Source organism: Chelonia mydas, chromosome 8 (genome assembly GCF_015237465.2).
Source record: "Chelonia mydas isolate rCheMyd1 chromosome 8, rCheMyd1.pri.v2, whole genome shotgun sequence".
NCBI classification, from domain to species: domain Eukaryota; kingdom Metazoa; phylum Chordata; order Testudines; family Cheloniidae; genus Chelonia; species Chelonia mydas.
In genome coordinates, this window is record NC_057854.1 from 50,629,786 (window position 1) to 50,645,241 (window position 15,456).

Sequence of the window (15,456 nt, forward strand, 5' to 3'; positions counted from 1 at the left end):
AGGCCCACCCAGTCACGAGCTCAAAACTGCCTGAGGCTCTTGGGACAAATGGCCACATACACATACGTAGTCCGCCATGCCAGAGTACATCTCAGATTTCTTTCAAGTTGGCTAGCCTCCGTTTATTCTCCAGGTCATCGCTATTTGAGCTCTGTACTGAACAAGCCCTCTTGCGTATTCACTTCTCTAGATAGGTGGACAGACCCATTCAGTGTATAGGCAGGCATTGTGTTTGCTCTCAACCTTCATAAGAATATAAGAATGGCTATACTGGGTCAGAGTAGTGGTCTGTCTAGCCCAGTAACCAGTCTTTTCACAGTGGTCAATGCCAGATGCTTCAAAGGGAATGAACAGCACAGGGCAATTCTCAACTGATCCAGCCCCTGTCATCCAATCCCAGCATCTTGCAGTCAGAGGCTTAGGGACGCCCAGAGCATGGGGTTGCATCCCTGGTCATCTTGACTAATAGGTATTGGTGGACCTATCCACCATAAACCTACCTAGTTTCTTTTTTGAACCCAGTTATACTTTTGGCCTTGGCAACAAGTTGCACAGATTGACTGTGTGGTGTGTGAAGAAGTATTTGCTTGTGTGTGTGTTTTAAACCTGTGGCCTATTAATTTCATTGGGTGACCCCTGGTTCTTGGTTTATGTGAAGGGGTAAATAACACTTCCTTATTCACTTTCTCCACACCATTCATGGTTTCTCATATCCCCCTAAGTCATCTCTTTTTCCAAGTGGAACAGTCAGTCTTTTTAATTTATCCTCATATGGAAGCTGTTACATGTTATTAATCTCTTTTGTTGCTCTTCTCTGTAACTTTTCCATTTCTAATATATCTTTGTTTGAGAGGGGGTGACCAGAACTGCATTCAGGATTCAAGGTGTGCGCATACCATGGATTTTTATATAGCAGCATTATGATATTTTGTCGTATTATCTATCCCTTTCCTAATGGTTCCCATTGTTCTGTTAGCTTTATTTATTTATTTATTTTGCTACTGCTGCACATTGCATGGATATTTTCAGAGAATTATCCACAATGACTCCAAGATCTTTCTTGAGTGATAGCAACTGCCCCAACATTTTGTATGTATAGTTGTGATGGCTTTCCAGTATACGTTACTTGCATTTATCAGTACCAAATGTCATCTGCCATTTTGTTTCCCAGTCACCCAGTTTTGTAAGATCCCTTTCTAACTCTTTGCAGTCTGCTTTGGACTTATCTGTCTTAATTTTTTATTGTCTGCAAATTTTGCTGCGTCACCGTTTACCCCTTTTATCAGATCATTTATGAACGTATGTCATGCTGTACGGAGTAGCTCATGACTGTGAGTGCCTACTTCAAAAAAGCAGGGCAGACACTCCAAACTTGTGGTATTTTCTGTATTTAGATTTCACCAAGCCAGTAACAAGTCTGAACTCCTAAAATACTGCAGATAGTCCCATTAAACACTCGAGTCTATCTTGCAACCCAGGCAAGCTGCACTATGTGATGATGGTCCTTTACACTCTGTCCCAAGAGACCATTCACTCACTCAGGTCTATTTGCATCCTAGATTTCAGAGCAAAGAAAATACTGGTAGCCAATTCTGTAATAAATTAACTAAAGGTTTATTAGCTGGGGAAAAGAAATGAGTTATTGAGAGTTTAAATCAGATAAAATATGTGTACAGGTGAGTCTGTCTATAATTCCAAATGGTAGCAGAGATGTAGTTTTCCAAAAGTCTCTCAGGGCTACCCAGGATAACTCTGGGGATCTCTGTCTTCTCGTTCAGTTATTCTGCCATGTTAAAATCCAAACAGTTCAAAGATAAAGATTTTTTTTCCTTGTGTAAATACTTTAAAGCTTCTCTCAGAAAAAAGGCTGACAGGATCACTACCCACGTGGGCTTTTTTTTTTTATGATGGAGAGTGAGAAATGCATTTAGAACCTTTGATCTCCGATCATCCCGCACAGTGACCATTTGCTTTGAAATTAGCACTTTCCTGACAGTTCTTCTTTTGCATTGCACAAGGCTTCTTTCTCATTTGATGGATTATTTAGTTACAGGAGTATACACAATGTAAATGTTAGCTATTACATTATAACAGGATACAGATAAGTGAAAACAATGCATGCAGCACACCACTGGTGTTTAAACTTCATAAAAACTGAATACATTGTTGTACATTTAAACAATCACTTTTGACATGTACTAATACACAAGTGAATTGACGTGGCTTCCAGCTATGCATTTGTAAGTGTTCAGTGATGCCTGGGGCTTTACACTATATCCACTGTATTCCCCTTATCCATGTTTGTTGACCTCAAAGAATTTTAATAGATTTGTGAGGCATGATTTCCCATTACAAAAGCCATGTTGACTCTTCCCCAGCAAATTGTGTTCATCTATGTGTCTGATAAATCTTTTTTTTTGTTTGTTTTTTAAATACAGTTTCAACCAATTTGCCAGATACTGAAGTTAGGCCTACTGGCCTGTAATTGCCAGGATCACCTTTGGAACCTTTTTCTTAAAATCAGTGTCACATTAGTTATCCTCCAATCATCTGGTGCAGAAGCTGATTTAAATGGTTTACATACCATAGTTAGTAGTTTGCTGACATTAGTGATGGATATGTCTGTCTGGAGGTGAGAGCTTATCTGGGTCCACTCCAAACTCAAGGTTCATGGTCCTCATGGGACCTGTTTCTGCATATTAATGTCAGGGAGCTAAGGGCTGTCCACCTAGCCTGTCAGGCTTTTCTATCTTAGGTAAAGGGAAGAAGCCTGTTTGTTTTCACAGATGACACAGTGGCAATATTCTGTCTCATTGGGCAGTGAGGAGCCCAGTCTTTTGTGCTTTGTCATGAGGCAATTCGGTAATGGAATTTTTCAAAGTCTCTTGCCTTCCAGAGGTGCAAAACAAGCTTGCAGATTGTTCGAGTCACCATGAGTGATCTCTCCACCTGGATGTAGCCGGGGCTGTTTTCCATCAGTGGGGGAATCCCCCAATAGACCTATTCACAACCAAAGCCAACGGAAAATGCCACCAGTTTTGTTCCGTACAAGGTCGCAGTCCTGGTTCCATCACAGACACTTTCCTACTATCCTGGTTGAACAAGCTCTGCTATGCTTTTCCTCAAAGTCCACTGCTACTCTGAGTTGTTGCTAACCATAAAATGAGACCTGCCCGGGTTATACGAATAGCCCCAGCCTGGCCCCGGCAGCACTGGTTCTCCAGTCTCCTGAATCTGTCGGTGGAGGTTCTGATTTCACTTCTGTTGGACCCAGAAATAATTCTGCAGGATCATGGTTGGCTGCCCCATCCAAACCTGTGGGCACTTCATTTAACAGCTTGGAGCCAAGTTCACCATGTCTTTTTAAATAATAGGTAGCCTTTCACTAGGAATACTTAAATTTTGAAATGGAAGCATTTTTTCATCTTATCTCATCAGTTCGAGGTTTCCTCAATCCAGCATAGCCTGGACTATCTATTGCACCTAAAACATCAAGGGTTGGCGATTAGTTCTATCCAGGTCCACTTGGCAGCAACATTAGCTTTCCATCTTCATGTGAACAACTGTTCTGCGTGTTCCAACAATATTGCAATCAGATTTTTTAAAGGCCTGGAAAAGTTGTATCCTCAGGTAAGGAAACTGGTTCCCAGCAGCACTTGAACTTTAATTTTGTCAAAGTTTATGATACTTCCATTTGAGACTTTAGCAATGTGCGGCTTACTACACCTATTACTGGAAGTTGGCTTTTTTAGTAGCAATCACTTCAGCCAGGAGTGTGGCAGAACTGTGTGCTTTGACATCTGAACCTCCTTATAAAATTTTCTTCAAGGACAAAGTGTATCTACGCCCTATCCAAGATTTCTCACTAAAGTGGTATCTAATTTTCATGTTAGCCAGTCAATTTACTTACATACGTTTTACCCAAAACCCAATGCCAATAGAAAGGAGCAACACCTGTGCATGCTAGATGTTAGAGGACCTTGGGTGTTTGTCAAGGTTCCTTCCCCACTCTGAACTCTAGGGTGCAGATGTGGGGACCTGCATGAAAGACCCCCAAGCTTATTCTTACCAGCTTAGGTTAAAAACTTCCCCAAGGTACAAACTTTGCCTTGTCCTTGAACCCTATGCTGCCACCACGAAGCGTGTTAAACAAAAAACAGGGAGAGAGCCCACTTGGAGACGTCTTCCCCCAAAATATCCCCCCAAACCCCCCTACACCCCTTTTCCTGGGGAAGGCTTGATAAAAATCCTCACCAATTTGTACAGGTGAACACAGACCCAAACCCTTGGATCTTAAGAACAGTGAAAAATCAATCAGGTTCTTAAAAGAATAATTTTAATTAAAGAAAAGGTAAGAGAATCACCTCTGTAAAATCAGGATGGTAAATACCTTACAGGACAATCAGACTCAAAATATAGAGAATCTCTCTAGACAAAACCTTAAGTTACAAAAAGACACAAAAACAGGAATATACATTCCACTCAGCACAGCTTATTTTACCAGCCATTTAACAAAAGGAAATGTAATGCATTTCTAGCTAGATTACTTACTAACTTAAGAGAGTTTCTGAGACTGCATTCCTGATCTGTTCCCAGCAAAAGCATTGCACAGACATACAGACACTTCTCTCCCCCCCCCCCGGTCCAGATTTGAAAGTATCTTGTCCCCTCATTGGTCATTTTGGTCAGGTGCCAGCAAGGTTATCTTAGCTTCTTAAGCTTTTACAGGTGAAAGGGTTTTGCCTCTGGTCAGGAGGGATTTTATAGCACTGTATACAGACAGGTGGTTACCCTTCCCTTTATTTTTATGACAGCATTCTACATAGGTAGGACTAAACAATTCCATTTGTCAACCCAGCTGTTCATGGCCATCACAAACAGGATGAAGGCTCTCCCTTCAGAGAGAGAATTTCATCATGAATAGCCTCCTGTATTTGTGTATGTTGTTAGCTGGCTGGCATTTCCACATGGAGCAAAGTAACATGGCATTCCACAACATCGCAATGAGCCTTGTCAGTGTTTCTTGCGCAAGTCCCTATCTAGGACACTTGTAAAGTGGTAACTGTAAGTCCCCAGCTTCACTTCCCCATTCTGGAGACTCTTAAGTTTGGATGAGCTATGCGTGTACATAGACTCCCATGACTTCTGCTTCGTAGCTTGTGAGCCACCAAGAGTGGAATGGACATGTGCAATCGCTCAAAAAGGATAAAACGGTTACTAACCTTCCATGATTGTTGTTTTTCAAGATCTGTTGCACATGTCCATTCCACAACCCACTTTCCTACCCCTCTAGGTTGGAGTTGTATGGCAAAAAGGAAAGGGGGAGGGCAGGTTCTGGGGAAGTTGGACCCTTTATACTGGCATGCAGTGATGTGCAATGGCAGAGGGTGTTTGAGCCAGACTGATGGATAACACTGAGGGAGAATTTTCCAGTGACTGAGTGTGGAGTGCACAAACACCGGGTGGAATGGACATGTGCAACACATCTCAAACAACAGTTATGGAAGATTAGTAGCTATTTTTTTTTCTTGCTTTTTCAACTCACGATTGGTCTCTTATCTTTGAATGAACTAGTCTGTGAGCTGAACTAGTTGAATAAACTGAAATAAAGAAAATGTTGTCTGCATCTGATAGCAGCAGTCTCTTCTGCAAATGCTGGTTTAGCATTCCAACAATGCCTGGTTCCAAGTGTTTGCCAATGACTTTCACGAGTTCAGTGATACAAGTTTCTTTAAAACTTGGCAGCAAATGTACTGCTTACTATTATTTTTTTAAATTTTCTTAATTTAAATGATTTTAATAGGGCATAATAAATGTAGGCTTTAACATAAATTGTCACTTTAATAAAAACAAACCTATTTATAATTACATTCAGGTTTATATTTTTTTTAAAATCAGGTTTTAATAGAAGTCCAATTCTCTCTCTTTTAAAGATCAACTTTTTTTTATCCACCATGGGGCAGCTGGTGGTAAATCCTTCTCCAGTTCATGAGCTTGCAAAATAAGACAAAACTCATTTCCAAAGACCTCCCAGATTCTGGCTATGTCTACACTAGAAACCTTACAGCGGCACAGCTGTACCACTGCAGCTGAGCTACTGCAAGGTCTCCCGTGTAGACTCTCTATGCCGCTAGGAGAGAGAGCTCTCGCACTGGCATAATTTAAACCACCCCCAATGAGTGGCAATAGTTGTGTCAACGGGAGGGCATCTCCCGCTGACATAGTGCTGTCCACACTGGTGCTTCTGTTGGTGCAACTTATGTCAGTCAGGAGTGTGGTTTATTCACACCCCTGACTGAAACAAGTTTTACTGAAGAAACACTAGTGTAGGCATAGCTTAAGAGTTAATTTTTTTAAATAATAGTCTAGTCACACTTAAAAGTATTCAGTGACCCAAAAAACCAACCTTCAATAATGCAGAGTTTAGGTAGCCCTTCACTGACAAAAGCACTGGTGGGGACAGTGCTATATCCGCAGGAGATGCTCTTCTGCCAATGTAGCTACTGCTGCTCATTGGGGGTGGTTTAATTATGCCAGCTAGAGAGCTCTCCCGCTAGCATACAGCAGCTACACAGGAGAGTTTACAGTGGTACAGTGCAGCTGTGCTACTGTAAGGTCCAAAGTGTAGACATAAATTCCAGTCTGCTGTTCTTTCCTCTGGTCTAGGCCATATGATTTGGATCACTAATGCTGTTCCATGCCCCCACTATTCTAGAACACTTAGAATAATTGTTCTTTAAATAGAAAAGTCTTGTCAACCTCAGCTGTAGTAGAGCTAGCTCTCTGCTTTAATATTGTATGAAATTAATCATCAGCAACTGCTTTGCTATATCCTGATTCCCAGCACAGGATAATCCTGAAATACAGGAAGCTTTAAGAGGGGTGAAGTGGGCCATTCAACTCAATATGATGTTCTGGGCTAATGAGAGCACCCCGTAGAGATGAGAACAGCCTGAAATAATAGCTCTCAGACATGTGAACTGCTCCATTCATCTCAATGGGTGTTCCCATCCCCCTTCCCCAGTGTTTGAAAAACCTGTGATATGTATAAATCATACCTGTTCTCACCTCCTCGCTCCAGTCTCAGCAGTGTGTTCTTGGTACGTGCTCCTAGCATGTCTATTCTCAGCTCCCCATCCCAAGCGGCAGGACCACAGAGCTTGAACCCCAGATGTCCGCTCACATGTAGAGACGGGAGAGACTGGCACAGACCCCTTCAGAGGGTCAAGGTCCCCCAAATATGGGCTCTTGCTCCTCTGTTCATGCATGCTTGCATGCTCTGTGTACCTTGTGACCTTTAGGCACGCGCCTGAAATGAAAGCTAAATGCTTTGGTGAATACCGTTCTGAATTTTGCTCCCCTAAAGGGGCAGTGGAACAGACCCTAGCTGGGGGTAACTCTTGAGCAACTGAGACCCCGTTACAGGATCGGAGCACTGGTTTGATAGCCAAGTCTGGGCAAAAAAAGGACAATATGTCAGCCTTAAGAGAATTGTTTTTTCAGATTGCTGTATCTTGGGAACCCCTCAGTCAAAATACCTCAAATTTGGCTCCTTAACTGTACCCTGTGCCCATATGAGGCACACCACATTTCAAGGCAATCTGAGTAACCGTGCAGGAGCATGTAGAAGAGCTGAGCTTTAAACAAAAAGCTGGTCTTGCCCTTAGCTATAGCAGGCCTGACAGTCCGCTATAATAAACTCAGAGCTTGTCTATGCTTACAGCTGCACCAGTGCAGTGGCACTTGTTAGTGAAGACACTGTCCATGCCAATAGGAGCGCTTCTCCCATCGGCATAGGTACTCCACCTCCCCAAGAGGTGGTAGCTGTGTTGACAGGAGAAGCCCACCCTTTAACACAGTGGTGTCTATGCTGGGGGTTAGGTCACTATGACTATGTCACTCAGGGGTGTGAATTTTCCACACCCCTGTGTGATGTAGTTATACTGACACAAGTTTGTAGTGTAGATGAGAGCTCAGCAAGGTTCACTGAATGTTTTTAATTAGTTTTATTTCTCTAGCGCTTATATAGAAGATAAAATGAATGAGAGAAGAAGATACTACATCATGGTTTCAGTCTGTTCTGGTTTAATTGAAAAATAATAGCTAAGGCAGTAAAATAAAATACATTTTTTTTTTTTTAACGTAAGCCCTTCACAAAGAATCACAAAACAGAAGGTACATAGAAATCAAATAGGCTGGTGGGTGATCCTGAAAAAATGAGAGGCTTTTTAGAAACCCAAATTTTTGTGGACAAAGGTCATGCATAGAAAACTTGTGCAGAAAAGCTATCTGATTATAGTATTCACAAAAACAGCAAGGAATCTGGTGGCACCGTAAAGACTAACAGATTTATTTGGGCATAAGTTTTTGTGGGTAAAAAACCACTTCTTCAGATGCATGGAGTGAAAATTACAGATGCAAACATTATATACTGCCCAAATAAATCTTATTTTTTAAGGTTCCACCGGGCTCCTTGTTGTTTTTGTGGATACAGACTAACACGGCTACCCCCAATACCTGATTATAGTATTGTATTTGCTGTCTCTCATAACTTTTTAAAAAAGACAAATGATCCCTGACGTTGTTTGAGGGGAAACACACATTTTTCAACGGAAAGCCCTTAGCTGACAGTTGCAGTCACAGCTCCCTGAAACGTGTGCAACTGTTTGTGTTTGGTTCATTCCACTTGCTGCTTTAAATAGTCCTGTCCTTCTGGTGGATCCATGCATGCATTGTGAGAGGCAGGGGCTGCTTCCTTGCATGACTGCGTGCAGACACTATGGCAGAAAGCTATCACCTCCTGCTGCACCCTCTACCGATTAACTCTTGGTCTGAGGTCAGAGTCAACTTTGAGTACTGCTACTTTTGAATGGTGGTGGTCAAGGAGGTAAGGAACTTGTTTATTACTGTAATTCATTTTAGAGTTTTAAGTTGCATTTTATTTTTCTGTTTTGTTGTGAGTGGGTTTTTTGAAGATGAGCTAATAGTTTTCTTCTCTCGTGGTTCCCTCTAGGATTCAGAGAACAGGAGTGGTTCATGTCCAGAGTGAAGACTTGCTCCTGGACACTTCTGTCTTGCATCTCATCTGATGCAGTGGGGTGTACCAGTCTTCAGGCGATGGAAGTGGGGAAATCACAGGGTGCTGGAGTACTATGAGGAGGTAATTTGAGAGCTGAGATTAATCTGGGGACATGAGGATTGGGGAATTGCCTGACTGTATCTCTTCACTAGTGCCCCTCTAAAAAAAGAACAGGAGTACTTGTGGCACTTTAGAGACTAACAAATTGCCACAAGTACTCCTGTTCTTTTTGCGGATACAGACTAACGCGGCTGCTACTCTGAAACCTGTGATAATGCCCCTCTGTTTTCCTTTTCAGAATTCAGGAATGTGGGAGAGGTGCATCAAAGCAGCTACTGGATTATTGTGGCAACAAGTAGTAAAACAAGCACATTCACAGGTTATATATGTATAATGGCTGCTTAATTTTTTTTTTTTTCCTGTAAAGCCTCTGGAGGGGAAAACTAAACAAGAATATATTTAAACTAAACATTTTTTTTGTATTTAATGTTTTTTGTAAAAGCTGATAAAAAGTTTATTAAACATATATTTTGTCCCTCAGTATTGTTCTTTGGATTGTAGCTACTGTGATTGGGTTTATACTGGACAGAGTTGAGACCATCCAAGTACATCACTGGTTGCTTTTGTGCAACTGATAATGTGTGAACAGAGTTGGCATGTAACCACTATTGATAGGTTGCTGCTGTCTAAACTACTTGCAGTTGCATGGTTGCTCTAAATTGCATCAGTGGACCAGCTCAGCATAGATTGGGCAAGGGTTGGTGGAGAGCAGAGAGATTTTGAAAGCCTCAGGATGGTGGCCTGTGTTTCAAATCCTCCTCATTTATTTTTTTTTCTTTCGTGCAATGACTTTTTAATTATCAGATTACTCCTGGGCATGTTGAATTATTTAAATTTTAGTTCTTGCAGTTTCTTGCTCTTTAGGATTACATATTTGTCAGATGTACTAATGAAGATTACTGCAAGTAATTTAAAACTCATCTATACATGTTTACTATTGGGTTTTTGGAAAAAAATTCCATGGAATGGATTAACTTTATTTTTGTCTTTCTTGTGGCCTTTTATTGCAGTTTTAATATTAAACGTTGAAAGTCTTATCGGATTGTTTATAGTTACGTTAAACCGTCTGTTTTCCAGTTAATTGTAGCCCTGACACATTTCTGACTTGACTTTTTTATATTTTAAAGTTATAATTCATAAATAGCAAATTCAGGAAATGTAATTAGTCTGTACTCTGATTAAATACAAATGTAGATACCAATAAAAGCTAAGATAAGATCTGTTTCTCAACACTAGGGGGCACTAATATTTCATGAAATTGAAAACAAAACAAACCTTTATTGCAGGGGTGGCCAACCTGAGCTGGAGAAGGAGTGAGAATTTACCAATGTACATTGCCAAAGAGCCACAATAATACGTCAGCAGCCCCCCGCTCCCAGTGTCTCCCGCCCACTGGCAGCCCTGCTGATCAGTGCTGCCTCCTCTCTCCCCGCACCTCCCGATCAGCTGTTTTGTGGCATGCAGGAGGCTCGGGGGGGGGGGGGGAAGGAGCTAGGGCATAGCAGGCTCAGGGGAGAGGGCAGGAAGGGGTGGAGTGGGGGCAGGGCCTGTGGCAGAGCCAGGGGTTGAGTAGTGAGCACCCCCCCCCGGCACATTGGAAAGTTGGCGCCTGTAGCTCCAGCCCCGGAGTCGGTTCCTATACAAGGAGCCGCATATTAACTTCTGAAGAGCTGCAGGTGGCTCCGGAGCCACAGGTTGGCCACCCCTGCTTTACTGTATCAGTAGCATTCATATATAAATAAATAATTTTATTGCTTCGACTGTCTCAAAATATTTTTTGTTACCAAACAGTTTTTCTGTGCAGAAATGAAAACAACAAGCAGCATTATTATAAGAATACAATTTCTGACTTCTTTTCATTTTCTTGTAGGAATGATTACTCTGTTGCCTTGGAAATGAAGTGACTACCCTGCTGCTGTAAATGTAGGGCAGAAGATCAATGGTGTGGGCAGTATGGAGCTAACGAACGGGCAGTCGAGCAATGTTAATATTGTCGCTACTGCTTCAGAGGTAAGGACTACAAGCCTACAGCTCCTTATTAGTTGGTCAGATATTTAAATCCATAAAATGTATAGGGTTACAAACTGCTCCCTTCCCCCCAAATTGAAACAGTGACTTTTTTTCTTTCTGCAAAGATACATAGTGCATCAGGGTCTTATTCTGTGGGTTGTCTCTGACATTTGACAATTCATATTTAATTTAGTTCAAAATTTTGAGTTTTTAGAATGCTTACCAGCCAGGAGCATGAATCAGCCTGTGTGGATTTACCATAGGCAATAAGTGCCCCTCCTCAGTTTCTATGGATGTGGTAGAAGCGTTTCGGCTCTTGTTGTGTCTGATTATTCTATCGAACTGTGCCTGGTGTGTAAAAGGAGTCTTATTGAAAACCCTTATGCAGTTCCAATTCTTATTTTATACTTAACTTTTGAAAATAATTTCAAGCTCAGTAAATGGATGAGGCTTTGGCACGCTTTTGTTGATGATGCTCCTCATATCAGTTGCCTTCTCCAAAGCTTTGTCACACTGCCTGGGTGCCACAGGTGGAGTGTTAGAGCCTCTCTAAAGCACACGCTGTAGTCTTGCTTATAGTGGAGCATCTCTCTTCCTGTTGCTTGTCTCAGTCCTCTTGGTGCTCCCACCCTGGCCTTTCCAGAGCCTTCAAATAGACTCTTGTTTCTTCGGTCCTTTGCTTATAGGCTGTATGTTGCACATACAGCAGACCCTATGGTGGATTACTTGACTGCCCTTTCTCATTTAACAGCAGTTAGAAAGACACAAGAAGTACTTTTCATGTGGATAAGCCATAGGACATTCACGCTGCTGAGCTAGGTGCTTGGGAAATGGGCTCATGCCTTTGTAGTGGGTTCTGGTTTAAGGGTAGGGGCTTGTTATATCTTATTCAGTACCCTGTTTTTATCTTCAGGAGACCTTAGGATGTGATGGTGACAAGACAAATGTCCCTTGCTTCCTGGATGATCAGGATGAATCATAAGGTTCTCCATAAATATATTTCCTCAGAGATAGATGTTACATGAGTAGAGATAACACACCCCATGTGCTTCCACTGAGAACTAGAGATTGACTTCCATCCAGAAATCGCTCACTTTTTTTTAGGTTTCTCATTCAGTGAGTCTTGGTCCTTTCTCGGAACAGGAGGACCAAGAAGATATGGTGATGTTATCGAAGAGCTTTATTTGGACCCCATCTCCCTATAACATATAAGGGAAGTTAGGGTCAATGTAATGGATTCAAGAATCCTTAATGTAGTTTAGAGGGCCTCCAGGATCTGTCTTATAAAATTTTTCCAAATCAGTCCTTCCCTGAAGTATGATTTTAGGTACCGTAGTATCAGGAAGACTCAGAACTGGAATGGAATTGGTGAAATTCCAACTGGCAAAGAGTGCGGGGAGGGAGCGTGTGTTGAGAACATATCTACTTCTACAGCAAGGTGACTGACTGCACAAAGCTCAGAATTCTAGAAGAACATCACTCCCCATTCTTATTGGTGTCTTTGTGTGTACTACTTTTGGCACAGTGTGTGATGTGTCTTCACATTGCTGGTTTTCATGTTTAGCTCTGTCTGGATGACTGGCTGATCAAGGACAGTACTTGTCATGGATGTTGGTGTTACTGTCAGAAGCTGTCACAAAGGTTTGGAGTAAACACTTCAAGTATGTGTCAGTATAGATTCCACTGCAGGTGTACGTGTGTCTAAAGCACATGAGATTGGATTTTTTTTTGAATAGCAGTGTTTGTTGAGGCTAATCATTTGCTCAGTGCCTCCTCGTTCTCTTGTGTAAGGGCATAAAGGGTGGAGTGACTGTAACACTACTTCAGTTTCCTCTTACTTCCATGTCAGTGAGATGGGACTCAGTGAGTGTCTGACCCACTACTTCTACTGAGCTTCAAACTCTCTTCCTTTTCTTGACTAGTTTGCCAAAGAGAATTTATCTTTGCCCTCCTTGTCCCCTAATTTCTTTAATTTGCACAATTCTGCAAAAAAGAGACTCACCCCGTACAGCTGGTGAGGGGCCTTGTCCTGACTGCTATGCTGTTTAAATCCTTAGAGTTTGAAGAGCAAGGGTGGTTTAGTGATTAGCTTCGGACTTGGAAGACCCGCGTTCAATTCTCTGCTCCACCAGAGACTTCCTGTGTGACCTTGGGCATGTCACTTGGCCAGTCTGCCTTTGTTCCCTATCTGTAGAATGGGGATAATAATACTTCCCTACCTCACAGGGATGTTGTGAGAATAAAAACTTTACAGATTAGAAAGTGCTTTGAGATCTACTGATGAGAAGTGCTGTATAAGAGCTAGGTAATATATTAAACACTGCCTGACCTCCAAGATTCATCCCCTTGGTCAATAAAATAGCCACTGACTAAGCCCATCTGGGTCCTTTTCTGCAGAGCTGCTGCCTAGCCATTTGGTCCCTAGTCTGTAGCGGTGCATGGGAGTCTTCAGTCCTAAGTGCAGGACTCTGCACTTGTCCTTGTTGAACCTCATCAGATTTCTTTTGGCCCAGTCCTCTAATTTGTCTAGGTTCGTCTGTATCCTATCCCTACCCTCCAGCGTATCTACCTCTCCTCCCAGTTTAGTGTCATCTGCAAACTTGCAGAGGGTGCAATCCACGCCATCCTCCAGATCATTAATGAAGATATTGAACAAAACCAGCCGCAGGACCAACCCTTGGGGCACTCCACTTGATACTGGCTGCCAACTAGACATGGAGCCATTGATCACTACCCGTTGAGCCCGACAATCTAGCCAGCTTTCTATCCACCTTGTAGTCCATTCATCTAGCCCATACTTCTTTAACTTGCTGGCAAGAATACTGTGGGAGACCGTGTCAAAAGCTTTGCTAAAGTCAAGGAATAACACGTCTACTGCTTTCTCCTCATCCACAGAGCCAGTTATCTCATCATAGAAGGCAATTAGATTAGTCAGGCATGACTTGCCCTTGGTGAATCCATGCTGACTGTTCCTGATCACTTTCCTCTCGTCTAAGTGCTTCAGAATTGATTCCTTGTGGACCTGCTCCATGATTTTTCCAGGGACTGAGGTGAGGCTGACTGGCCTGTAGTTCCCAGGATCATCCTCCTTCCCTTTTTTAAAGATGGGCACTACATTAGCCTTTTTCCAGTTGTCCGGGACCTCCCCCGATCCCCATGAGTTTTCAAAGATAATGACCAATGGTTCTGCAATCACATCCGCCAACTCCTTTAGCACTCTCGGATACAGTGCATCGGGCCCAATGGACTTGTGCATGTCCAGCTTTTCTAAATAGTCCCAAACCACTTCTTTCTCCATAGAGGGCTGGTCATCTTCTCCCCATGCTGTGCTGCCCAGTGCAGTAGTCTGGGAGCTGACCTTGTTTGTGAAGATAGAGGCAAAAAAAGCATTGAGTTTATTAGCTTTTTTCCATATCCTCTGTCACTAGGTTGCCTCCCTCATTCAGTAAGGGGCCCACACTTTCCTTGACTTTCTTCTTGTTGCTAACATACCTGAAGAAACCCTTCTTGTTACTCTTAACATCTCTTGCTGCAAGTCCAAGTGTGATTTGGCCTTCCTGATTTCACTCCTGCATGCTTGAACAATATTTTTATACTCCTCCCTGGTTATTTGTCCAATCTTCCATTTCTTGTAAGATGCCATCAATTGACACAGACTGCTTTTGGCATGTGTTGCTACAACGCAATCGCTGGAGCTGACAATGCCAACATCAGCTGCTTAAACTTGGCACTAGCCTCAACACCAAGAACTCTGGAACTGATGTCATCATTGGTGCTAGCGTTGGTGCCACACCATGAGGGCATGACCAAAAAGAGCCCCAACCCTGCTCCAAGCCTGAAGAGACATTGTTCAGTAAAGAAGAGATGCATCACTCCTCCAAAGACAGGGTGTCTAAGTCATCTGAGAGCGTTGCACATTAATCTGACATCGGCGCCAACTAAGATGCCTGCACCAACAGCCATTCTGATTACAAGCCTGAGATAAGTGTGTGTGTTTTCCTCAGCTCTCGTCCCCTAATGCCCCTACTCTACTTGCGCTACATTGATGACATCTTCATCATCTGGACCTATGGAAAAGAAGCCCTTGAGGAATTCCACCATGATTTCAACAATTTCCATCCCACCATCAATCTCAGCCTAGACCAGTCCACACAAGTGGTCCATTTCCTGGACACTACAGTGCTAATAAGCGATGGTCACATAAACACCACCTTATACCGGAAACCTACTGACCACTATACTTAGCTACATGCCTCCAGCTTCTATCCAGGACACACCACACGATCCATTAGAATCATAGAATATCA

At 42.5% G+C, this 15,456-nt stretch overlaps 1 protein-coding gene across 18 annotated transcripts in view; it reads left to right on the plus strand.

Annotated features, from left to right (window-relative positions):
• Positions 1-15,456, plus strand: part of RALGPS2 (Ral GEF with PH domain and SH3 binding motif 2) — a 255,535-nt gene that overhangs the window by 22,153 nt on the left and 217,926 nt on the right. For 7 of the 18 annotated variants that reach the window (XR_005226552.2, XM_037907404.2, XM_037907399.2 and 4 more), the window contains exons 2-4: positions 9,014-9,160; positions 9,378-9,458; positions 11,010-11,149. Coding sequence is in view for 17 of the 18 variants with exons in the window: in XM_037907404.2 (XP_037763332.1) it covers positions 11,093-11,149 (57 nt within the window). In the remaining variant the exon portion in view is untranslated. Of the gene's footprint in view, positions 1-8,784; positions 8,888-9,013; positions 9,161-9,377; positions 9,459-11,009; positions 11,150-15,456 lie in introns of those variants that run through there. The other 11 variants (XM_043552512.1, XM_043552517.1, XM_037907402.2 and 8 more) reach the window with 3 other exon arrangements.